At 33.8% G+C, this 27608-nt stretch overlaps 1 protein-coding gene across 6 annotated transcripts in view; it reads right to left on the bottom strand.

Moving 5' to 3' along the window:
* LOC101890538 (stathmin) overlaps positions 1-27608 on the bottom strand; it is a 380557-nt gene that overhangs the window by 69055 nt on the left and 283894 nt on the right. For 5 of the 6 annotated variants that reach the window (XM_005183153.4, XM_005183152.4, XM_059129524.1 and 2 more), the window contains one exon: positions 22600-22683. The exons of the other annotated variant lie outside the window; for it this stretch is intronic. In XM_005183153.4, the coding sequence (XP_005183210.1) occupies positions 22600-22683 (84 nt within the window). The remainder of the gene's footprint in view (positions 1-22599; positions 22684-27608) is intronic. 6 annotated transcript variants of the gene reach the window in all.

Here is a 27608-nt window from a genome sequence, read left to right on the forward strand (position 1 = left end):
CTCTTAATATCTTAAAAATGCCGAATGTAGCCGTTATACTGGGGTCTATACAATATTCAAATGTGAAACTGGAATAAAAAAATTCGGTGAATAATGTCGCTAAAATCATCAAAATATCGAATATCGGTATATGGAGGTTATACGAAGACGTGGACCTGCATCGACAATTTTCTGCCATAGGCTGTAGTATTCATTACGAACTTCAAACACCAAATTTGAAATAATTCCAGTGAATAATGTCGCTTAAATCTTAAAAATATCGAATATCGGGAAGTACCGTTGCATGGGGGCTATATGAAGACCTTCACACATAATTTTCTGTCTTAGGCTGTAGTATCCATTACGAACTTCAAATACCAAATTTGAAACAATTCCAGTGAATAATGTCGCCAAAATCACCAAAATACCGAAAAGAGGGCGGTGCCATTATATTGGGGCTATACGAAGACTTGGACCTGTACAGACAATTTTCTGTCTTAGGTTGTAGCATCCATGACGAACTTCAAATACCAAATTTGAAACATTTCCAATGAATATAGTCGCTTACATCGCAAAAATACCGAATATCGGGAGGTACCATTCTATGGGGGCTATACCAAAACGTGGACCTACATGGCCCAATTTCAATACCAAAAGTCCGGCAGACATAATCAACAGTGAAGTAAAATTTTATCAACCTACTTCATTTCGTTCGGAAGCTATAGTGATTTCCACAGACGGATAGACGGACCGACAAAGCTAAATCGACCTAAAATTGTATGCTGATTAAGAATATGTATATTTTGTGGGATCTAAAATGTATATTTCGAGGTATTACAAACGGAATGACAAACTTAATATACCTTATATTCTACGGTGAAGGGTATAAAAAAGGTCCCACGTTGGGCGCCATTTCATAGAAATATTCAATTAACTTGAATGCCATTTAGAAAATAGAAAATACTATAGTCTCATGAACTAATAAAGAGTTCTAAAATGTATAGAATGGAGCACTATTATTTAGTAAGGTAACCATATTGGGCGCCAATTCTTGGTATATACTTCTAACCAAAATTTCAATATCACAGAGAGCTTGGAGATATCTTATGATTTCATGTCCCTTTTACTGTTGGGCGCCAACTGAAAAATGTTGGAAATGAACACAATTTTCTGATATAGAAAAGGTTCCACGTTGGACGCCAATTCGTAGAAATATTCAACTAAATTAAATGCCATTTAAAAAAATAGTGTGTTACTTAAGTCTCATCAACTAAAAACGAGTTTTAAAATTTATAGAATGGAGCATCATTAAATTATTTAGTAAGGGAACCACGTTGGGCGCCAAAACTTGGTATCACAGAGAGCTTGAAGATTTCTCATGATTTCTCTTTCTTTTAATGTTGGTCGCCAATCCCAAAATTGTTTAAAAATGGGTTTTTGAAACTCTTCCAATGGTTTTGTTTTCTCTTCCATGTTGGGCGCCAATTGAAACATTATTTGCCCATTTCCTCACACTGTAGCCCTTAACTAACAGCCATTATCATCAAAATTGTTGTGGTTTACATTTTTCAAAATTTCTTTTAAGATTATTTCCTTCTCTTACCACTGTTGCCCTTCCGCCCTGCCCGCCTCCCTACTGCTGGTGTTGAACACCAGTTACACTTACATATGTTGACATTTTTCGTTGGTATTCCCAGCCGTGGAGATATGTAAATGTAAGCCATATGTGCGGTTAACTTCCTGTTGAGTACTTTTAACATTTTCGTGGTCTTTAGCTGTGTTGACGATGGTAGTAGTTTAAATAGCAAGGATTTGTTGGACGTTTGTGAAAATCCTCACAAGCGGAGGGCTAAAGAGGGAGAGTGACAGGGAGCAGGAAAGCGAGAGAGAGAGAGAGAGTGTAAGACAAGTAAGCAGTGTGGAATTAAAATGCAATCGGATTGGAGTCTTGCAACATTAAGTGATGGACTTATGTTAAAATTTCCAACAGATTCGGAACGTTGGGCGCCATTTAATGAATTTTAAATATCTAATGTTATCAAAGGACATTGCATTTAAAATATTAGTATATTAAAAAATAAAATAAAATATCAAGCTGTCATATTGGGCGCCAGTTGAAACAATCTAAAATTAAAATCGGAAGAAAATTTAAAGGCATAAAGGAAATGATGATGTAAACATTTCACATTTAACAATTCATGTTGGGCGCCATTCGATATATTCAAAGTTGTAAATTCACAGTCGATCTGCAAGGAAACGCCAAAAAAAAGGAACGTTACGTTGGGCGCCATTTATGTTGCTCTTTGAATTGACTTAAGTGTCACAATTAAAATATAAATTTTAATATCTCTACTAAATATTTGGCATTTTTAGGACTTGTCTCATGTTGGGCGCCACTTCAGAAACCTGTTTATATGAAAACAAGTTAAAAAACAGTAAGTTCGGCTGGGCCGAACTTTGAATACCCTCAACCATTTGAAACTATTTTGGAAATTTTCAAAAAATAAAATCCTTAAAAAATTTAAAAAAAATACCGAATATATCCGTTATATTGGGGTCTATACGATGTGGATCTACATAGGCTTTGTTTGTCATAAGCCTTTAACATATTCAAATTCGAAACTTGAAATAAACGGTGCCTAATGTAGCTAAAATCATCAAAATATCGTATATAGGGAGGTACCCTTGTATCGGAGCTTTGGGAAGACCTGAACCAGCGTAGACAATTTTCTGTCACAGGCTGTAGCATCCATTACGAACTTCAAATGCGACATATCTCAAACAATTTCGGCGGGTATTGTACCCAAAATCGTAAAAATTCACGAATATAGGGACGTACTGAAATATGGGGCCTCTACGAAGACCTGGACCTGCAGGGACAATTTTCTGTCTTATGCTGTAGTATCCATTACGAACTTCAAATACCAAATTTGAAACGATTCGGGTGAATAATGTCGCTAAAATCATAAAAATACGGAATATCGGGAGGTATCGTTATATAGGGGCTATATGAAGACCTGGACCTGCATAGACAATTTTCCGTCAAAGACTGTAGTATCCATTACGAACTTTTAATGCCAAATTTGAAACAATTTGGGTGAATAATGTTGCTAAAATCATCAAAATACTGAATATCGGGAGGTACCGTTATATAGGGGCTACACGAAGACGTGGACCTGCACAGATAATTTTCTGTCAAAGGCTGTAGTATCCTTTTCGAACTTCAAATACCAAATTTGAAACAATTCCGGTGAATAATTTCTCTTAAATTACCAAAATACCGAAAATAGGGAGGTACAGCTATATGGGGGCTATACGAAGACCTGGACCTGCATAGATAATTTTCTGTCAAAGGCTGAAGTATCTATTTCGAACTTCAAATACCAAATTTTAAGCAATTCCGGTGAATAATGTCGCTAAAATTATCCAAATACCGAAAATCAGGAGGTACCGTTATATGGGGGTTATGCGACAACGTGGACCTGCATAGACAATTTTTTGCCTTAGGCTGTAGTATCCATTTCGAACTTCAAATACCAAATTTGAAACAATTCCGGTAAATAATGTCGCTAAAATCGTCAAAATATCGAATATCGGGAGGTACCGTTATATGGGGGCTATATGAAAACGTGGGCCTACATGGCCCATTTACGAGCTTATCCTGCCTACTGGAAAAATAAACACATGTGCAAAATTTTAGCGTTCTATCTCAATTTGTTCGAAAGATAGCGTGATTACAACAAACAGGCGGACAGAGAGGCGGACAGATAGACAGACGGAAAGACAGACGGACATGGCTAAATCGTCTTAGAATTTTACGCTGATCAAGAATATATATACTTTGTTGGGTCTGACATGAGTAATTCGAGGAGTTACAAACGGAATGACAAAATGAATATACCCTCCATGGTATGGTAGAGGGTATAAAAAAAATCCATCACATCCCACGTTGGGCGCCATTTATGTGGCTCTTTGAATAAACTTTGAATATTACAATAAGTATATCTTTACTAAATATAAGTAGGTCTCTACTAAGTATATGTCTACTAAAAATATGACATTTTTAGGACTAGCCTCATGTTGGGCGTCAATTCAGAAAACTCCCCTAAAATCTCTGAAAATTTCAGCAAAAATTCAATAAATGAAATAAAAATTCCATCACTCCCCACGTTGGGCGCCACTTTAGAAACTTTTTTTCAATAAGGAAAATATTTGCCTGTTTCTTCTGTTATTTCCTCTACACTTTCAGAAAATGTCAGAGAAAAATTTAATACCCGGGAAAATGAAATAAAATTCCATTACTCCCCACGTTGGGCGCCACTTCAGAAACCTGTTTAAATTAAAAAAGTTTTGCCTGTTTCTCCTGTTATTTCCTCTACACTTTCAGAAAATGTTAGCAAACATTTAATACCCGGGAAAATGAAATAAAATTCCATCACTCCCCACGTTGGGCGCCACCTTGGAAACTTTTTTTCAATAAGGAAAAATATTTACCTGTTTCTCCTGTTATTTCCTCCACACTTTCAGAAAATGTTAGCAAAAATTTAAAACCCCGGAAAAATAAAATAAAATTCCATTACTCCCCACGTTGGGCGCCACTTAAGAAACTTTTTTTCAATAAGGAAAAATATTTACCTGTTTCTTTTGTTATTTCCTCTACACTTTCAGAAAATGTTAGCAAACATTTAATACCCGGGAAAATGAAATAAAATTCCATCACTCCCCACGTTGGGCGCCACCTTAGAAACTTTTTTTCAATAAGGAAAAATATTTACCTGTTTCTCCTGTTATTTCCTCTACACTTTCAGAAAATGTTAGCAAAAATTTAAAACCCCGGAAAAATAAAATAAAATTCCATCACTCCCCACGTTGGGCGCCACTTAAGAAACTTTTTTTCAATAAGGAAAAATATTTACCTGTTTCTTTTGTTATTTCCTCTACACTTTCAGAAAATGTTAGCAAACATTTAATACCCGGGAAAATGAAATAAAATTCCATCACTCCCCACGTTGGGCGCCACCTTAGAAACTTTTTTTCAATAAGGAAAAATATTTACCTGTTTCTCCTGTTATTTCCTCTAAACTCTCAGAAAATGTTAGCAAAAATTTAAAACCCCGGAAAATGAAATAAAATTCCATCACTCCCCACGTTGGGCGCCACTTTAGAAACTTTTTTTCAATAAGGAAAAATGTTTACCCGTTTCTTCTGTTATTTCCTCTACACTCTCAGAAAATTTCAGCAAAAAATTTAATACCCGGGAAAATTAAATAAAATTCCATTACTCTCCACGTTGGGCGCCAATCATGATTTCCATCACATACATGTGACACATATGCCATTAAAACCTCGTGTTATTCTTTTATCCTTTCTAAATGACATTTCTGTTGATCTACAATATCTGCACAATGCTCATCAGTGGAACATCCTGTCCTTAATCACAATTGTTTATGAAGCTCTCGCCTTTCTCCCTCTCTCTGCCTTCTCGCCCTCTTTGTCTATTTCCCCAGTAATCCACAAAGTTTATTTGTATTTGACTTAGCGTTGCTGTAGCCTTAAGGAGGAAACGCAGGACGCTAATGTTTTATGACTTTGGTTGTAATTTGTTCTATTGTTGTTGTTACTGTTGCCGTTTCCATTCATGCCATACACAAAAGTTTTATCCTTAAGGAGCAGAGGAATATGCTCGCAACTCACACTACAACCGCAACTATAGCAACCAACCAACTAAGTGGTGATATAGTATTCCGCATATTTTTCGAATGTAAATTTTATGCTAAAATAATGATGACATTGTGTGCGAGCGAGTAGAAGTGAGAGTGTGTGTGTGTGTTTGCATGAATTTTTGAGATCTCGGATGGGAAGGTGAATGTTGCCTGGCTTTCCACCAGGACTAACATCCGTCGTCGTTTTGTCAATTGTTTTCTTTGTAAAGTGGTGGTAGTTTTTGTTGCTGTTGTTCTTGTTCTTTGTAATAACAATAAAATTCAATTTTAATCACTTGTTGATGTTACGCAAGGATGTGTGTGTGTGAGAGAAGTTTTTATGTGTGTGGGTGCGTGAGTTTACATAATAGGAAGTTGCAGTTATAAATCCATGTTTTTTATTATCCGCCCGCCCATCGCACAAAAAAGGGTTTTGTGCGAAAATTAAATAACTCTTATGTTGTAAACATGTTATCCTCCGGAGGATTATCCTTAAATTGTTTTATAACGGGAAATTGGAAGATTATGGGAAGATAATTTTCACAAAACATAACAACATAAAATTAAATTAATATTAAAATGATAGGAGCTTGAGGAAATTTTGTTATGGGAATATCTATCGAAATTTTATGAGGGGAACAAAAGGCCTTCCAGGAGAAGAAGAAATAATTTTCTATGAAAAAGTCAGAAGATGTTCTATAGGAAGACCAGCAGGTCTTCTATGATAAGATCAGCATAACTTTTATGAGAAGACCAGCAGATCTTCTATGAGAAGACCTTCGGGTCTTCTATGGATGAGAAGACCTTCGGGTCTTCTATGGAGGAGAAGACCTTCTGGCCTTCTATGGAGAGAAGACCTTCTGGTCTTCATGGACTATCAGAGCCATAGGCGTGAATTTTTTAAAGATTTTTTTTTCATGGACTATCAGAGCCATAGGCGTGGATTTTTTAAACATTATTTTCCATGGACTATCAGAGCCATAGGCTCTTTATTTTCCATGGACTATCAGAGCCATAGGCGTGGATTTTTTAAACATTATTTTCCATGGACTATCAGAGCCATAGGCGTGGATTTTTTAAACATTATTTTCCATGGACTATCAGAGCCATAGGCGTGGATTTTTTAAACATTATTTTCCATGGACTATCAGAGCCATAGGCGTGGATTTTTTAAACATTATTTTCCATGGACTATCAGAGCCATAGGCGTGGATTTTTTAAACATTATTTTCCATGGACTATCAGAGCCATAGGCGTGGATTTTTTAAACATTATTTTCCATGGACTATCAGAGCCATAGGCGTGGATTTTTTAAACATTATTTTCCATGGACTATCAGAGCCATAGGCGTGGATTTTTTAAACATTATTTTCCATGGACTATCAGAGCCATAGGCGTGGATTTTTTAAACATTATTTTCCATGGACTATCAGAGCCATAGGCGTGGATTTTTTAAACATTATTTTCCATGGACTATCAGAGCCATAGGCGTGGATTTTTTAAACATTATTTTCCATGGACTATCAGAGCCATAGGCGTGGATTTTTTAAACATTATTTTCCATGGACTATCAGAGCCATAGGCGTGGATTTTTTAAACATTATTTTCCATGGACTATCAGAGCCATAGGCGTGGATTTTTTAAACATTATTTTCCATGGACTATCAGAGCCATAGGCGTGGATTTTTTAAACATTATTTTCCATGGACTATCAGAGCCATAGGCGTGGATTTTTTAAACATTATTTTCCATGGACTATCAGAGCCATAGGCGTGGATTTTTTAAACATTATTTTCCATGGACTATCAGAGCCATAGGCGTGGATTTTTTAAACATTATTTTCCATGGACTATCAGAGCCATAGGCGTGGATTTTTTAAACATTATTTTCCATGGACTATCAGAGCCATAGGCGTGGATTTTTTAAACATTATTTTCCATGGACTATCAGAGCCATAGGCGTGGATTTTTTAAACATTATTTTCCATGGACTATCAGAGCCATAGGCGTGGATTTTTTAAACATTATTTTCCATGGACTATCAGAGCCATAGGCGTGGATTTTTTAAACATTATTTTCCATGGACTATCAGAGCCATAGGCGTGGATTTTTTAAACATTATTTTCCATGGACTATCAGAGCCATAGGCGTGGATTTTTTAAACATTATTTTCCATGGACTATCAGAGCCATAGGCGTGGATTTTTTAAACATTATTTTCCATGGACTATCAGAGCCATAGGCGTGGATTTTTTAAACATTATTTTCCATGGACTATCAGAGCCATAGGCGTGGATTTTTTAAACATTATTTTCCATGGACTATCAGAGCCATAGGCGTGGATTTTTAAACATTATTTTCCATGGACTATCAGAGCCATAGGCGTGGATTTTTTAAACATTATTTTCCATGGACTATCAGAGCCATAGGCGTGGATTTTTTAAACATTATTTTCCATGGACTATCAGAGCCATAGGCGTGGATTTTTTAAACATTATTTTCCATGGACTATCAGAGCCATAGGCGTGGATTTTTTAAACATTATTTTCCATGGACTATCAGAGCCATAGGCGTGGATTTTTTAAACATTATTTTCCATGGACTATCAGAGCCATAGGCGTGGATTTTTTAAACATTATTTTCCATGGACTATCAGAGCCATAGGCGTGGATTTTTTAAACATTATTTTCCATGGACTATCAGAGCCATAGGCGTGGATTTTTTAAACATTATTTTCCATGGACTATCAGAGCCATAGGCGTGGATTTTTTAAACATTATTTTCCATGGACTATCAGAGCCATAGGCGTGGATTTTTAAACATTATTTTCCATGGACTATCAGAGCCATAGGCGTGGATTTTTTAAACATTATTTTCCATGGACTATCAGAGCCATAGGCGTGGATTTTTTAAACATTATTTTCCATGGACTATCAGAGCCATAGGCGTGGATTTTTTAAACATTATTTTCCATGGACTATCAGAGCCATAGGCGTGGATTTTTTAAACATTATTTTCCATGGACTATCAGAGCCATAGGCGTGGATTTTTTAAACATTATTTTCCATGGACTATCAGAGCCATAGGCGTGGATTTTTTAAACATTATTTTCCATGGACTATCAGAGCCATAGGCGTGGATTTTTTAAACATTATTTTCCATGGACTATCAGAGCCATAGGCGTGGATTTTTTAAACATTATTTTCCATGGACTATCAGAGCCATAGGCGTGGATTTTTTAAACATTATTTTCCATGGACTATCAGAGCCATAGGCGTGGATTTTTTAAACATTATTTTCCATGGACTATCAGAGCCATAGGCGTGGATTTTTTAAACATTATTTTCCATGGACTATCAGAGCCATAGGCGTGGATTTTTTAAACATTATTTTCCATGGACTATCAGAGCCATAGGCGTGGATTTTTTAAACATTATTTTCCATGGACTATCAGAGCCATAGGCGTGGATTTTTTAAACATTATTTTCCATGGACTATCAGAGCCATAGGCGTGGATTTTTTAAACATTATTTTCCATGGACTATCAGAGCCATAGGCGTGGATTTTTTAAACATTATTTTCCATGGACTATCAGAGCCATAGGCGTGGATTTTTTAAACATTATTTTCCATGGACTATCAGAGCCATAGGCGTGGATTTTTTAAACATTATTTTCCATGGACTATCAGAGCCATAGGCGTGGATTTTTTAAACATTATTTTCCATGGACTATCAGAGCCATAGGCGTGGATTTTTTAAACATTATTTTCCATGGACTATCAGAGCCATAGGCGTGGATTTTTTAAACATTATTTTCCATGGACTATCAGAGCCATAGGCGTGGATTTTTTAAACATTATTTTCCATGGACTATCAGAGCCATAGGCGTGGATTTTTTAAACATTATTTTCCATGGACTATCAGAGCCATAGGCGTGGATTTTTTAAACATTATTTTCCATGGACTATCAGAGCCATAGGCGTGGATTTTTTAAACATTATTTTCCATGGACTATCAGAGCCATAGGCGTGGATTTTTTAAACATTATTTTCCATGGACTATCAGAGCCATAGGCGTGGATTTTTTAAACATTATTTTCCATGGACTATCAGAGCCATAGGCGTGGATTTTTTAAACATTATTTTCCATGGACTATCAGAGCCATAGGCGTGGATTTTTTAAACATTATTTTCCATGGACTATCAGAGCCATAGGCGTGGATTTTTTAAACATTATTTTCCATGGACTATCAGAGCCATAGGCGTGGATTTTTTAAACATTATTTTCCATGGACTATCAGAGCCATAGGCGTGGATTTTTTAAACATTATTTTCCATGGACTATCAGAGCCATAGGCGTGGATTTTTTAAACATTATTTTCCATGGACTATCAGAGCCATAGGCGTGGATTTTTTAAACATTATTTTCCATGGACTATCAGAGCCATAGGCGTGGATTTTTTAAACATTATTTTCCATGGACTATCAGAGCCATAGGCGTGGATTTTTTAAACATTATTTTCCATGGACTATCAGAGCCATAGGCGTGGATTTTTTAAACATTATTTTCCATGGACTATCAGAGCCATAGGCGTGGATTTTTTCAAACATTATTTTCCATGGACTATCAGAGCCATAGGCGTGGATTTTTTCAAACATTATTTTCCATGGACTATCAGAGCCATAAGCGTGGATTTTTTAAACATTATTTTCCATGGACTATCAGAGCCATAGGCGTGGATTTTTCAAACATTATTTTCCATGGACTATCAGAGCCATAGGCGTGGATTTTTTCAAACATTATTTTCCATGGACTATCAGAGCCATAGGCGTGGATTTTTTCAAACATTATTTTCCATGGACTATCAGAGCCATAGGCGTGGATTTTTTAAACATTATTTTCCATGGACTATCAGAGCCATAGGCGTGGATTTTTTAAACATTATTTTCCATGGACTATCAGAGCCATAGGCGTGGATTTTTTAAACATTATTTTCCATGGACTATCAGAGCCATAGGCGTGGATTTTTTAAACATTATTTTCCATGGACTATCAGAGCCATAGGCGTGGATTTTTTAAACATTATTTTCCATGGACTATCAGAGCCATAGGCGTGGATTTTTTAAACATTATTTTCCATGGACTATCAGAGCCATAGGCGTGGATTTTTTCAAACATTATTTTCCATGGACTATCAGAGCCATAGGCGTGGATTTTTTCAAACATTATTTTCCATGGACTATCAGAGCCATAAGCGTGGATTTTTTAAACATTATTTTCCATGGACTATCAGAGCCATAGGCGTGGATTTTTCAAACATTATTTTCCATGGACTATCAGAGCCATAGGCGTGGATTTTTTCAAACATTATTTTCCATGGACTATCAGAGCCATAGGCGTGGATTTTTTCAAACATTATTTTCCATGGACTATCAGAGCCATAGGCGTGGATTTTTTCAAACATTATTTTCCATGGACTATCAGAGCCATAGGCGTGGATTTTTTCAAACATTATTTTCCATGGACTATCAGAGCCATAGGCGTGGATTTTTTCAAACATTATTTTCCATGGACTATCAGAGCCATAGGCGTGGATTTTTTCAAACATTATTTTCCATGGACTATCAGAGCCATAGGCGTGGATTTTTTCAAACATTATTTTCCATGGACTATCAGAGCCATAGGCGTGGATTTTTTCAAACATTATTTTCCATGGACTATCAGAGCCATAGGCGTGGATTTTTTCAAACATTATTTTCCATGGACTATCAGAGCCATAGGCGTGGATTTTTTCAAACATTATTTTCCATGGACTATCAGAGCCATAGGCGTGGATTTTTTCAAACATTATTTTCCATGGACTATCAGAGCCATAGGCGTGGATTTTTTAAACATTATTTTCCATGGACTATCAGAGCCATAGGCGTGGATTTTTTCAAACATTATTTTCCATGGACTATCAGAGCCATAGGCGTGGATTTTTTCAAACATTATTTTCCATGGACTATCAGAGCCATAGGCGTGGATTTTTTCAAACATTATTTTCCATGGACTATCAGAGCCATAGGCGTGGATTTTTTCAAACATTATTTTCCATGGACTATCAGAGCCATAGGCGTGGATTTTTTCAAACATTATTTTCCATGGACTATCAGAGCCATAGGCGTGGATTTTTTCAAACATTATTTTCCATGGACTATCAGAGCCATAGGCGTGGATTTTTTCAAACATTATTTTCCATGGACTATCAGAGCCATAGGCGTGGATTTTTTCAAACATTATTTTCCATGGACTATCAGAGCCATAGGCGTGGATTTTTTCAAACATTATTTTCCATGGACTATCAGAGCCATAGGCGTGGATTTTTTCAAACACTATTTTCCATGGACTATCAGAGCCATAGGCGTGGATTTTTTCAAACATTATTTTCCATGGACTATCAGAGCCATAGGCGTGGATTTTTTCAAACATTATTTTCCATGGACTATCAGAGCCATAGGCGTGGATTTTTTCAAACATTATTTTCCATGGACTATCAGAGCCATAGGCGTGGATTTTTTCAAACATTATTTTCCATGGACTATCAGAGCCATAGGCGTGGATTTTTTCAAACATTATTTTCCATGGACTATCAGAGCCATAGGCGTGGATTTTTTCAAACATTATTTTCCATGGACTATCAGAGCCATAGGCGTGGATTTTTTCAAACATTATTTTCCATGGACTATCAGAGCCATAGGCGTGGATTTTTTCAAACATTATTTTCCATGGACTATCAGAGCCATAGGCGTGGATTTTTTCAAACATTATTTTCCATGGACTATCAGAGCCATAGGCCATAATGAGAGAAGACCTTCTGGTCTTCTATGGAGAAGAAGACCTTTTTCTGGTCTTCTATGGAGAAGACCTTTTTCTGGTCTTCTATGAGAGAAGAAGACCTTGTGGTCTTCTATGAGAGAAGAAGACCTTCTGGCCTTCTATGGAAGGTCTTCTTCTATGGAGAAGAGGCTTTCTGGTCTTCCATGGAGAAGGAGACCTTCTGGTCTTCTATGAGAGAAGAAGACCTTCTGCTCTTCTACGAGAGAAGAAGACCTTCTGCTCTTCTATGAGAGAAGAAGACCTTCTGGTCTTCTATGAGAGAAGAAGACCTTCTGGTCTTCTATGAGAGAAGAAGACCTTCTGGTCTTCTATGGAGAAGAAGACCTTCTGGTTTTCTATGGAGAAGAAGACCTTCTGGTCTTCTATGAGAAAAATACCATCTGCCCTCCTATGAGAAGAAGACCATCTGCCCTTCTATGAGAAGACCATCTGATCTTCTATAAGAAGACCATCTGATCTTCTATAAGAAGACCATCTGCTCTTCTACGAGAGAAGGACATCTGCTCTTCTCAGTGAAGGAGACCACCTTCTCTTCTCCATCTAATAATACCAATTGCTTTTCCAAGAAAAGAAAAATTGTTCTTCTTTGAGAAGACATATTCCTCTTCTATGAGAAGACAAATTGTTCTTCCAGGAGAAGACCTATTGTTCTTTTATGATGATGGCGCCCAACGTATAGTGTGATGACCATTTTTTATTTCCTATTTCCATAAACTATTTATGTATGTGTGTATCAATGAATTTCCATAATTGACAGCTACTCCATTTAATCGGAGATTACAATAACAATGCCAAACTAACTCCATAATACAAATAGAGATTTTTCTGCTCTCTATCCTCCAATATTTATTCAAATTTTATGCAAGCCAATATATCTGGGATATGATGACGCATTAAACGCTGACAATTGCATTTTCTGCTAGAATAGTTATTTCTGCTCAACGTTTTTTTCCATTCCGATTATTTCCAATGTATTTTTGTGATTATTATGGAGTTTTTTTTATTGTCAAATGTTTGTGGAAAATGTACTCATGTTGAAATGATAATTTTGAAATTGCTGGCAATTTCAAAAGAGGAGAAAGGGAGTATATATCTGTAATTATCCTCCAAACTCCTAAACCCTCCCCCCCCAAAATTGTTATCACCCAACTTCGTGGCTCAATTAACAATTGCAAAATTTACATTGTTTCCAATTTCTCTGTATTTTACATTCAATTGTTCAAACAATTGAATCGAATTTGAATTTGAATTATCCTGCAATATTTATGATATGTGTTGCTGTTATAATAATAATAAAATTATGGATAATTTATTATTGTTTCAATTGTATTTTTTCAACATTCCTATCGCATAGTTTCCATGTGACCTATTTTGTGTGGCAGGAAACCGATAGATCGCAAATTCAATGGAGAGGAAATTGAAAATGTAATTCTGAATGAAAAACAAAAAAAAGTACCCTCAGCCAATGCTCGATTATTTAAATATATTTTGACTTATGTGATGATTATTCAAATTTTTGAACCAATATTGTGCATTTCGTATCAACATAACATTTTTTAGACTTGTATTCAAAAAATCTGCAAAAAATGTAGTGCATAGAGAAATTTAGTAAATTATCGCAGCATTTCACGTTGGGCGCCATTTACGCCCATAAACAAAAATCCATTGCTCTTTGAATACATTTAAGTATTACAATTAAAATATATGTTTTAGTATCTCACAACGAAAAAGTCCTTTGAAAAAATCGTTTTTTTTTTTCCATCACCAAAAATTATTTACATATGTATTTATGTATGTGTGTATCTATGAATTTCCATAATTGACAGGCACTCCATTTAATCGGAGATTACAATAACAATGCCATACTAACTTCATAACACATATATAATTTTTTTGCTCTCTATCTCTCAATATTTATTCAAATTGTATGCAAGAAAATATATCTGGGATATGATGACGCATTAAACGCTGACAATTGGATTTTCTGCTAGAATAGTTATTTTTTCCAAAACTTTTTCCATTCCGATTATTTCCAATGTATTTTTGTGATTATTATGGAGTTTTTATTGTCAAATGTTTGTGGAAAATGCACTCATGTTGAAATGATAATTTTGAAATTGCTGGCAATTTCAAAAGAGGAGAAAGGGCGAATATATCTGTAATTATCCTACTAACTCCCAGAACCCCCAAAATTGTTATCACCCAACTTCGTGGCGCAATTAACAATTGCAAAATTTACATTGTTTCCAATTTCTCTGTATTAGGCATTGTATTGTTCAAACAATTGAATCGAATTGGAATTGAATTTGAATTATCCTGCAATATTTATGATATGTGTTGCTGTTATAATAATAATAAAATTATGGATAATTTATTATTGTTTCAGTTTTGATATTATTTATTTATTTATTTTTTTTTTCAACATTCCTATCACATAGTTTCCATGTGACCTATTTTGTGTGGCAGGAAACCGATAGATCGCAAATTCAATGGAGAGGAAATTGAAAATGTAATTCTGAATGAAAAACAAGTCAAAAGGTATCAGTTGGTATTGCCGACTGATGTATACCCTCAGTCAATGGTGGATGTTTTAAATATATTTTGATTTCTGTGATGATTATTCAAATTGTTGACCTAAATTAATATGATACAAATATTGCGACGTGCCAAGTGATACTTAGACTTGTGTTCAAAAAGTCAACAAAAAATGTAGTTCTTAGAGGAATTTTGTAAATTGTCACAACATTTCACGTTGGGCGCCATTTACGCCCACAAACAAAAATCCATTGCTCTTAGAATACATTTAAGTATTACAATTAAAATATATGTTTTAGTATCTCTCTGACATTTTTGGAACTTGTCTCATGTTGGGCGCCACTTCAGAAACCTCTAAATTCGAAATTTAAAACAATTCCGGTAAATAATGTCCCTAAAATCACCAAAATGCTGAATATCGGGGGTACCGTTATATGGGTCCTATACGAAGATCTGGACCTGCGTAGACAATTTTCTGGCATAGCCTGTAGTAACCATTACGAACTCTAAATACGAAATATGAAACAACTCTCGTGAATAATGTACCTAAAATCACTAAAATACCGAATATAGGGAGCTATTGATATATGGAGTCTATACGAAGTCTTGGACCTGCACAGATAATTTTCTATCATAGACTGTAGTATCCATTACGAACTTCAAATACAAAATTTGAAACAATTCCGGCGAATAATGTCGCCAAAATTATCAAAATACCGTATATCGGGAGCTACAGTTACATGAGGGCTATAGGAAGAGACCTGAACCTGCATAGACAATTTTTTGTCACAGGCTGTAGTACCCATTACGAACTTCCAATACAAAATTTGAAACAATTCCGGTAAATAATGTCGCCAAAATTATCAAAATACCGAATATCGGGAGGTACAGTTATATGAGGGCTATACGAAGGCCTGAACCTGCATAGACAATTTTTTGTCACAGGCTGTAGTACCCATTAGGTACTTCAAATACCAAATTTCAAACGATTCCGGTGAATAATGACGCTAAAATCAACAAAATGCCGAATATCGGAAGGTACCGTTGTATGGGGGCTATACGATGACCTGAACCTGCATAGACAATTTTCTGTCATAGGCTGTAGTATCCATTACGAACTCTAAATAAGAAAATTGAAACAACTCCGGTGAATAATGTTCCTAAAATCACCAAAATGCTGAATATCGGGGGTACCGTTATATAAGGACTATACGAAGACCTGAACCTGCATAGAAAATTTTTTGGCATAGGCTGTAGTATCCATTACGAACTGCCAATACAAAATTTGAAACAATTCCGGCGAATAATGTCGCTAAAATCATCAAAATACCGAATATCGGAAGGTACCGTTATATGGGGGCTATAGGAAGACCAGAACCTGCATAGACAATTTTTTGTCACAGGCTGTAGTACCCATTAATAACTTCCAATACAAAATTTGAAACAATTCCGGTGAATAATGTCGCCAAAATCATCAAAATACCGAATATCGGGAGGTACAGTTATATGGGGCCTATTCGAAGACCTGAACCAGCATAGACAATTTACTGTCATAGACTGTAATACCCATTACGAACTTCCAATACAAAATTTGAAACAATTCCGGTGAATAATGTCTCTAAAATTACAAAAATACCATATATCGGTGAGTATCGTTGTATGGGGGCTATACGATATCGTGAACCTAGACAATATTCTTCCAGGGGATAAAGTACAGAAAAGGAACCTGTTGTGTGGATTTTCAGATAATTCCATTGAAAAATGGAATTATCTGAAAATTCAAATCAAATACCGAATATCGTGGAGTACCGTTGGGGGCTATACGATATCTTGGACCGATTTAGCTCATCTTCGAACTTCGAAGGAACAAAAGACTGATCTGTGCAAAATTTTAGCTCTCTGTATTTATTCGACAGGCGGACAGGGCGCTAAAATCGTCTTAGAATTTTACGCTGATCAAGGATATTTATACTTTGTTAGGTCTAAAAATATTATTTCTAAGAGTTGTATGGTGGAGGGTATAAAAAATGTTTACCTTCTTCTTCAGTTATTTCCTCTACACTCTTAGAAAATTTTATCACAAATTTAATACCAAGGAAAATGTAAGTAAAATTTCATCGCACCCCACGTTGGGCGCCAATCATGGTTTCATAAATCACATACATATAACATATTCCTTAAAAATCCTTAAAGAATGACTCTTTTAATATATTTTCTTAAAAATCCACCTCATTTCTAAATGAACCTTTAATATACATTTATTTTCCATAATCAGGAAATATATTTTATTTTCAAAAAGAATGATTTCATTTCATATAATCCTTGAAAAAAAGTCCTTAAACAATAAAAATTATTTAGAAGAGATATTTTTACAAATAGGTCTTCCTGAAAATACAGAGACCCGATAGATGCTGGAATTTCGTCCCTCTTTTTTATGAATTAAATTATTTTATTTGAGGATAAAATCTCAATAAAACAATTTTTTTGTGTTTGTGTTGAGCAAAAAAAAAAAAAAAAAAAAAAAAAAAAAAAAAAAAAAAATGTGTAAATATTAACACAGAGTTTAGCCTCACAAAGAGAAGTAAGTTCTATGTTAATGTAAACACACTTGTATTTGTCTTGTTTCTTTGAAATGAATATGATAATTAGATAAATATATACAACATAGATAGGGTAAGTGTGCCTAAGTTCGGCATGTCCCAGTAGTCGGCACTTTTTATTTTTAAGCCCAAATAAATGAAACTATTATAACTAAATGTATTTTGTTTACTTCAAGTATATTTTCAGCTATCTTTGTGTACAATTTTGCTAAGAAATGATGATTTATTCTAATAAAAATAAAAATTTTGTCTGTGAAGGTCCTCAACAATCCATATTCTTAAGAAAAGTACAATAAAGACGTCGAATCAGTTTAACTAAACAAAAATATTATATTTTAATGAATTAATTTATTATTATTATTAATTATTCTTTCAAAAAAAATCGGTATGCTGACTGTTGGAACATGCCATACCGACAATTGGCAAGTGGTGCCGACTACTGGCAAAAAGGCATTGTTTTAATAAAACTAAAAATTTATGAAATTTAATAAAAAGTTATTAAAACTTTATTTATTATTACAAAAACTATACAAAATTTCGAATCTGAATAAATTAACTTTGCAATAATTGAAAAGTTCCACTCAGAATGTTGAGCGATTAAAAAAGCGAAAATCCTAAAAGTGCCGACTACTGGTACACTTACCCTATTTGTTTAGAATGATATGTAGGAAATTCCTTAAATTGGCAAAAAAATCTTTAGGACTAGATATTTAAATGACAAATATTTAAATATTTGATAGGTTGGACAGCTGGCCAGTAATGGAGGACTAAACTGGAGTCTATACTGGATAAATGGATATGGATTCTTTATTTAAGTGTCATAGTAATTTATGCTCGAACTACCATATTTACTATTTTATTTCTTCCTTGGACACCTAAAAGTATGCACTTTTTAAGAGAATGTTTTTAGAGAACTCTTTTTGTCAGAGGATTTTCAATGAATTTTAGGTTGAACTCCAACAATCTTTATTTGTGCCTTAAAAAGGATTTTTAAACATTTTCAGTTTCGTTTAAAAAAAGATAGTTTAAAGCCCGAACGATGAGCCACATTATGAATAATGAACACTACATAAATTGATATATAGATGGCGTTTGTTTCCATTTTATCAAAATTCTGATCAGAGTTTTTCGTGACTTGTCATATGATAATACTAAATAAACACAGTCACCAAGTTGTTCCACAATATAATGCATAGATGGCGCCCTTTATAATAAAATAATGGAAATATTGAATTCATTTTATTTTTATGAACACAATTTTTTTACTTTACTTTATTTAAATATGTTTCGAAGTATGTACAAGGCTAAACATTTTGTTAGGGAGCAACCTTTTCACCCAAATTTAAAATTTAATTGAAGCACAGATGGCGTTTTTCTTAAGGATGTCAATACTAGATAACCACTGTCCCAAGTTGACTCATAACGTAACGCATAGATGACGTCCCTTACAATAATGTCATGGATACATTGAATTCTTTTTATGAAACAGATGACGCTTCTCTTAAGGTTGCCAAGAAAATATTTAAACCTCATAAGCCACTGATTTTTCTTACCAGGAACATTTGACATTTGGGAATGATAAAATAAGGGTCAAGAAAAGTGCACAGGATAGCCAATAATATATGGAGCGTTCATTCTAATAATGTTATGGAAATTCACGATTCTGTTTATTTTTATGGCCCCTCCAATTTGTAAATAAGAGATTTTGACGTTTTTATTTATCAGTTTCTATTTAAAAAAATATGCTCCGGAGCCATTGTGTGTGCCAAGGTAACAATTCCAGAAAAATTGTTCCAAGTTTCCCAAAAAATATTTAAATTAAATGTAGATGGCGTTGCGTATTACAATGCTATGTAAATATTTTAACCTTCTTGAGGCAGGAATATTTTAATCAAAGAATGCATTTTGCAAGTTCCTACTATTGTCAATTTAATAAGCCAGTTTTATTCTTTACTCAACTCTTTTCATCCGTATAAAAAAATTGTTGGAGATCCAATTTTGAGTAAAATTAAAAAAGATTCGTCGCAACATGCTTAAAAGTCGACTGTTGCTAAGCAAAAGTCTGAAAAGTGAAAATCCATGCTGTTTTTAAATTCAAAATTTTAATTAATTTATAGGTGTTCTTTTACAGATTAAAATAACACAGAAACTGATGTATAGATGACGTTATTCATTAAAAAGCGTGAACTGAATCCAAACGTGATCTTTTTTTAAATTTTAAATATTGAAAGATTAAATTTTATTTCTATTTGAAATGTTTTTTGAAGGAATGTGATATTAATTTTTGGAAATCTGAATCATTTTTGAGGTGTTTTTTAATATTGGATTTTTTTTAGAATATTTCTGAAGAACCATAATCGTTTACTTTAGAAATACTTTTATGGATTAAGTTTTTATAATTGATTTAAAGATAGCATTTCCTTGGCAACTAAAATCACATCAACTGAGGTATAGATGGTGCTATTTATTAAAAAAAAAATAATTTTCAGATTCCAATCGTGATCCTTTTTTTAATATTTTGATACATTTTAATATCTTTCTTTCCAGAATTTTGTGAATTATATTTAGATTTATTTTTCTGACGGATGTTTTAAAAGATTTTTCAAAATATTTAATAGACTAATAAAGGATAATAGTCGCTAATTTTTTAAATATTTTGAAATGATTTCTAAAAATTCTTTGATGGTCTATAATCGTTAATATTAATTTATTTTTTGAAGAATTGTATTCATGGATTTTTAAAAAATTATTAAAAATAGCAAATATCTCGGTTTTTTTCTTTAAATTTCAGATTTGCGATAGTATGAGGGTTACTATGGTGAATCTTTAATATTACCATCAATTATTAAATAAAAGGTCAATTAAAGCTACGAGTATTTCTGTTTCTGTTGCTTTTCTCAATAAAAAATTTTCCCAGTCGAAAACAGTCGAAATATCGGAAAATAAAAATAAAACACTGATTTTTTCAATTGACCTTAAGCCAAATTAAAGTTAATAAGTGTTATCTCCGCAGCAAAGTATTCACATCACTTTCGTATTTTTTTTACTTCTAGAGGGCGTTTGTTATAAAATACAGTACTGTACTGAGGATTGTTTTGAAGGCCTATAATCGAGTTTGTTTTTATATTTTTTTAAAAAAACTTTAATCGTGGTTTTATGAAGAACTATTTAACTAATAATTGTAAATTTTTTGAATAAAATACTGCAAAGGCTTTCAGTTATCTACAGCCAGATGTTCGTTATAAAATACAGAGCTGCACTTTTAATATTGAATGCACTACTTTTTCTTAAACAAATTAAAATTTTTACGCTTTGAAATCATGGTCACTTTTTAAATTACTAACATTTTTCCCGCATCAAAGTATGCACCGTATACCTCAGATAAATACTTGTTCGCGAAATATTTACATCTAGAGGGCGTTCTTTAGAACATGCAATGGTGTGTTGAGAGTAAATTTTTCTTGGATTTGTTTTACAGATTTTTCGTGGATTTTTAAAATCCTATAGACTTCCAAATATCTACATCAAGATGGTTATTCTTATAACCTATAAAACTGTTCTGAGGGTTATTTTTTCGTGTAATTTTATATATACTTTAAAGAAGCTTTTAAATTGTTTTCAAAGGACTTTTCAATCTATATTTGTGTTTTTCTTTTCTTTCTTTTTTTAAGGACTATCACCAATAATTGCAAAGTGTTGTGAAAATAGTGGAATAGATTTTTTAAAGAACGAATCCAATTTTCTGATTTTCATGTTGTTTTTTATTTTTTTTTAAACATTTCATTTTTATTATTTTTTTCTAATTTAATTTTTTTATTTTTTTTATTTTTATTCATTTTATAATGTCATTCAGAGCTGTAACTGCTGTACTGAAGTGTTCTCCCGCCCCAAAGTAATTTTGATAATCAGTATATTTTGATAATTGCAGATAAATACTTTTTCGACATCTAGACGGCGCACCTTTGAACAAAGAGTTTAGCACTGAGGAGTATTTTTTGTAGATGTTTTCAGTAGATTTTTTAAACTTTTTTAAAGAAATATAATTCTTTTTTAAAACTTTTTAAAATATTTTTTAAATGACTATCGATACAATTTTAAATATATTTTTTCTAGGGCTATTATTTATAAGAGTGAGTTTTTTAAATTCAATGGCATATTCCTCCAGCCTCAAACAATGCCCATAAAAATATGCGACACATTAGTTGAACACTCGTTCGACATCTAAATGGAGCTCATTAGAGCAAAAGGTACTGCACGGGGGGATATTTTTATAGATTTTCTTAAATATTTATTCAAGCATTTTATTCGAATATATATATATATATATATTTTTAAATTTTTTGAAGGACAGGTCAATTCAATGATTTTAGATTTTTATTTTATGAAGACTTTTTAAAATATTTTTTAAAGGTTTTTTTTTTTTTAATATTTTTTTGGGGAATGTGATTGAAACTTTTCGATGACTTCGAATGCCAATATAATTGTTGACGCTTTTTTAAATGCTGTTGTTTCTCCCGCCTCAAAGTATGCCCAATAAAATATACGACATCTAATATAACTATCCGTTTGACAAATAGGTGGCGCTCATTTGGAACACAGAGTATTGTTTTCGATGTTATTATTTCGTAGACATATTTTACATATCAAAATATTCGACATCTCAAATAAATTCATGTTCCCCAAAATATCAACAACCAGACGGCGCTCTTCAAAATATACAATAGTGTACTGAGTGTTATTAAAATTTTAATTTTACATCTCTGGCATCATTAGTGATTCATTTTAAGCTTTCGAAGTTTTTTTTTTCGAGGTTAATGATTATTTCCAACTTTTTTTACACAATTTTTTACAATTTTTTTTTATTTCACAAAAAAAAACGAAATTGCTATAATTATCTTGTACTTACTTATGAATTTAACTTTCTTCGATAACCTTGGTTGTTTTGAGCGTATTTTGTTAGCTTTTTTAATTGGTGCTTGTCTCCTTGATACTGTTTGGAGGAGGAGGAGGATTTCATGGTTGGTTGGTTACACATTTTGTGTGTGTGTGCGTGTGGTGTGTTTATAAATATTTTTGTATTTTTTTTATCAAGAAAATAAACACCAAAAAATTTTTTGGACGAAGAGCAAAAAAAAATCACAAATATTAAGAGAAGAAGAACGAGAAAAAAGAGAAGAGAGACAAAAATATGTGTGGTTAGTTAATACATTTATTACATACATATGTAAATGGTTATATACATAATTTACAACGTGTATTTTTTTAAAAGACTTTAAATTGGAATTTATAAAAATTTTTGGGTTAGCAGCAAAAACCATTATTTTCTTCGAGGGAGAAAAAAATTAGAGTTGGACCTTTTTCAAGGCTGGATTAAAAAAAAATGCTTCGTTCAAAGCAAAAACCATTATTTTTTTTAGGAAGAAAATTACAGTTGGACCTTTTCCAAGGCTAGAATTAAAAAAAAGTTCGTTGGAAACAAAACCATTATTTTTTTTCCTGGAGGGAAAATTACAGTGGGACCTTGAAACATGAAAAAAATCGTATTAAGTTGGTTGTTAGATATGAAAAAATTAACATTTTTTTATTTATTTATTATTTTTTATTTATTTATTATTTTTTTTTTTAATTTTATTTTTTTTTTATATTTTTATTTATTTATTTTTTTAAATTATACCCTCAGCAATATGGCAAGAGAGGGTATATATCATTTGATACGGCCGAATAGTGCCTCATCGATATAACGATTTTAGACCCTAGGTCTCTTTGGACCAAATCCGTTTCAGGACATTTGGAGTCGGCCTAGCGATGTCCGTCGTTCCGTCCCTCTGGCTACGATAACTCTCGGAGTATCCGATTTGATCCAAACTTGGAACATCGTAATTTTATTCTCAAACTTGGACGAGTTCCTTTGGAACGATCCGATTCTGCACAAATCCTAGTATTTGCATCCGTCGTCTGTCTGTTTGGCACAGGATAATTCTCGAAGAGAGTATCCGATTTGACCCAAACTTAATACATCGTAGTATTATTCTCAAACTTAGATCGAGTTCGGAGATGGGCAATATCATTCCGCTCCTTCTGATACCTCCCCCAAAAAATGTGGAAATTTTAAAAAAATATATTTTCTGCACCGAAAGAGAAACGATAATTTTATTTTGCTTCAACTTTCCAAATCCTAGTATTCGCATCAGTGCTAGGTCAGGTGAGAAAATGGACAATATCCGTGCACTCCTTTTGGAATCTCCCCCACATAAAGTTGACATTTTCAAATTTTTTACAGCACAGAAAGAGAAAGGATGATCCGAAATTGCTCCAACCTTGCACATCCTAATATTTGCATTAGTGCTATGTCAGATGCGAAAATGGACAATATCGATTCACTCCATCAAGTACCAGTCCCACAAAGGATCAACATTTTGAATAATTATAACTCTTATAAAATATGATGTAAAATTCCGATTGTCTTCGAATTTCACACATCACAATATTTTTATTAAGCCAAGGTCTAGTATTAAGATGGGATATATCGGTTCACTACTTCTGGTACCTGCCCCACAAAATGGTCCACATTTTCAATATCCATAGAGCTCCTAAAAGTGTGAAATTAAAATCCGATTCCATTCAAACTTGGCTCATCTCAATATTTCCATCAACACAAGATCTGTTATAAAGATGGTAGAGATCGAAGCATTCCTTCTGGTACCTCCCACACAAAGGGTCAAAGTTTTGAATAACCAAAAACGATTATAAAATCTCTTCATATTTTGCACATCCCATTATTTCTACTAAAACAAGGTATGCTGTGAAGATGGTAGAGATCTGAGCATTCCTTCTGATACCTCCCCCACAAAGGGTCAAAATTTTGAATATCCATGAAATTCATATCACGATTTTAACATTCGAATCCATTAAGACTTGGCACATCTCAATATTTCCATCAACACAAGATCTGTTAAAAATATAGCAGAGAGCGGACAATTCCTTCTGGTACCTCCCCCTCAAAAGACCAAAGGTTTGAATAACCAAAACGTTTATAAAATCCGAAATAAGCATCAGGTTCTCTTTATATTTAACACATCCTATTATTTCCACTAGCACAAGATCTGCTGTGAAGGTGGGATATTTCGGTCAATTGCTGCTGATACCTCCCCCCACAAATGGTCAAAATTTTTAATATCCTTGAAGCTCATAAAGTGGTACATATCAATATTTCCATGGACACAATATCTGCTGAGAAGAAGGTAGAGATCGGACCATTCCCTCTGGTACTTCCTTCAAAAAGGGTGAAAGTTTTGAATAATCAAAACGATTATAAAATCCGAAATAAGCATCCGGTTCTCCTTATATTTCACACATCCCATAATTTCTACTAGCACAAGGTCTGATGTGAAGATGGCATATTTCGGTCAATTGTTGCTGATACCTCCCCCCACAAAGTGTCACCATTTTTTATAATTTTATCTGGCATAACTTGCGAGACAAGTCAGCGATTCTTTACAACTTCCTATATCTAAATATTTCATTCAACCAGAAACCTGAGACAAATATAGAACTTATCGGAATTTATGATTCCGCATAAAATTCGACATAAATGTTCGATTTTCTTGTAATTTTGCCCTTGCCAATATTTTTACCTCTTTCAGATAAAGTGTGAAAATGGAATACTTTAGTCGAGAGGTGTATGGTACCGCACGCACATTTTAAGATTTTTAAAAAATTATCACACATCTCATATAAGGCGAAGGAAGTAATCGATATAGTCCAAATCTGGCCAGTCACAATATTTATATCATATTTATTTAGGTCCGATACCAAATTGACAATATTGGCCCATTCCATCGGAACCTAATCCAATAGAGGGTTAACAATTTCAATAATCATAACGGAAAGTCAAAATATATTTAAATAATCGAACATTGCCAGAGGGTATACATCTGTCGGCAAACCCGACTGACTGATTTTTTAAAGGTTTTTTTATTTATTTATTTTTTTTTTTTTTTTGAAAAATTTCCGACTTTCTCTCACTCACAGCACATTTTCCATTGAAAGACATGACAACTCCATAATAGAAGATTTTTTTTATACTCTCCACCAAAGTATGGAGGGTATATTAAGTTTGTCATTCCATTTGTAACACCTCGAAGTATACATTTTAGACCCCGCAAAGTAAATATTCTTGATCAGCATAAATTTCTATGTCGATTTAGCGATGTCCGTCCGTCTGTGGAAATCACTCTAGCTTCCGTACGAATTGAAGTAGATTGATAAAATCTTACTTAAATGTATATTATGTCTGCAGGACTTTGGATATTGAAAATGGGCCATGTAGTTCCACGTCTTCGCATAAAACGGTACCTCCCGATATTCGGTATTTTGATGATTTTAGCCACATTATTTACCGGAACTATTTCAAATTTAGTATTTGAAGTTCGTAATGGATGCTACATCCTATGACAGAAAATTGTCTGTGCAGGTCCACGTCTTTGTATAGCCCCCATACAACGGTACCCCCCGATATTCGGTATTTTGAAGATTTTAGCGACATTATTTCACGGAATCGTTCCAAATTTGGTATTTGAAGTTCGTAATAGATACTGAAGCATAAAACTGTAAATCTGCCATGTTGGTCCACGTCTTCATATAGCCCCCATATAACGATACCTCCCGATATCGGTATTTTCATGGTTTTAGCGACATTATTTAACGGAATTGTTTCAAATTTCGCATTTGAAGTTCGTAATGGATACTACACTCTAAGACAGAAAATTGTTTGTGCAGGTCCACGTCTTCGTATAGCCCCCATATAACGGTACCCTCCCAATATTCGGTATTTTGATGATTTTGGCGTCATTATTCACCGGAATTGTTTTAAATTTGGTATTTGAAGTTCGAAATCGATACTACAGCCTAAGACAGAAAATGGTCTATGCAGCTCCACGTCTTCGTATAGCCCCCATATAACGGTACCTCCCGATATTCGGTATTTTGATAATTTTAGCGACATTATTCACCGGAATTGTTTCAAATTTGGTATTTGAAGTTCGTAATAGATACTACATCCTAAGTCAAAAAATGAACCATGTAGGTCCACGTCTTCGTATATCTCCCATAGAACGGTACCCCCGATATTCGTAATTTTCATGATTTTAGCGACATTTTTTACCGGAATTATTTCAAATTTAGTATTTAAAGTTCGTAATGGATACTAGATCCTGAGTCAAAAAATGAGACATGTAGGTCCACGTCTTCGTATAGCCCCCATATAACAGTACCACCCGATATTCGGTATTTTGATGATTTTAGCGACATTATCTAACGGAATCGTTCCAAATTTGGTATTTGAAGTTCGTAATGGATACCACATTCTATGTCAAAAAATGAGCCATGTAGGTCCACGTCTTCGTATAGCCCCCATACAAGGGTACCTCCCGATATTCGGTATTTTGATTATTTGAGCGATATTTTTCACCGGAATTGTTTCAAATTTGGTATTTGAAATTCGTAATGGATACTACAGCCTATGACAGAAAATTGTCTTTGCAGATCCACGTCTTCGTATAGCCCCCCTATAACGGTACCTCCCGATATTCGGTATTTTGATGATTTTAGCGACATTATAAACAGATTTTTCTTCAAGTTTCGCATTTAAATATTGTAATAACTTATGACAAAAGTTGCCTATGCAGGTACACGTCGCCGTAATAGGCATTCGGTATTTTTAAGATTATAACAGGATTTTTTTTTTTTTGAAAATTGCCAAATTTGTACCAAATGGTGGAGGTTATTTAAAGTTCGGCCCGGCCGCACTTAAAGCTTTTTTAATTTTTTTTTTTTTTTTTTTTTTTTTTTTTTTTGTACAATTTCCCACTGTCAGTCACTTTCATTTTCATGGCCCCATTTTCCATTGAAAGACTT

This window comes from Musca domestica, unplaced genomic scaffold, assembly GCF_030504385.1.
Source record: "Musca domestica strain aabys unplaced genomic scaffold, Musca_domestica.polishedcontigs.V.1.1 62, whole genome shotgun sequence".
NCBI classification, from domain to species: domain Eukaryota; kingdom Metazoa; phylum Arthropoda; class Insecta; order Diptera; family Muscidae; genus Musca; species Musca domestica.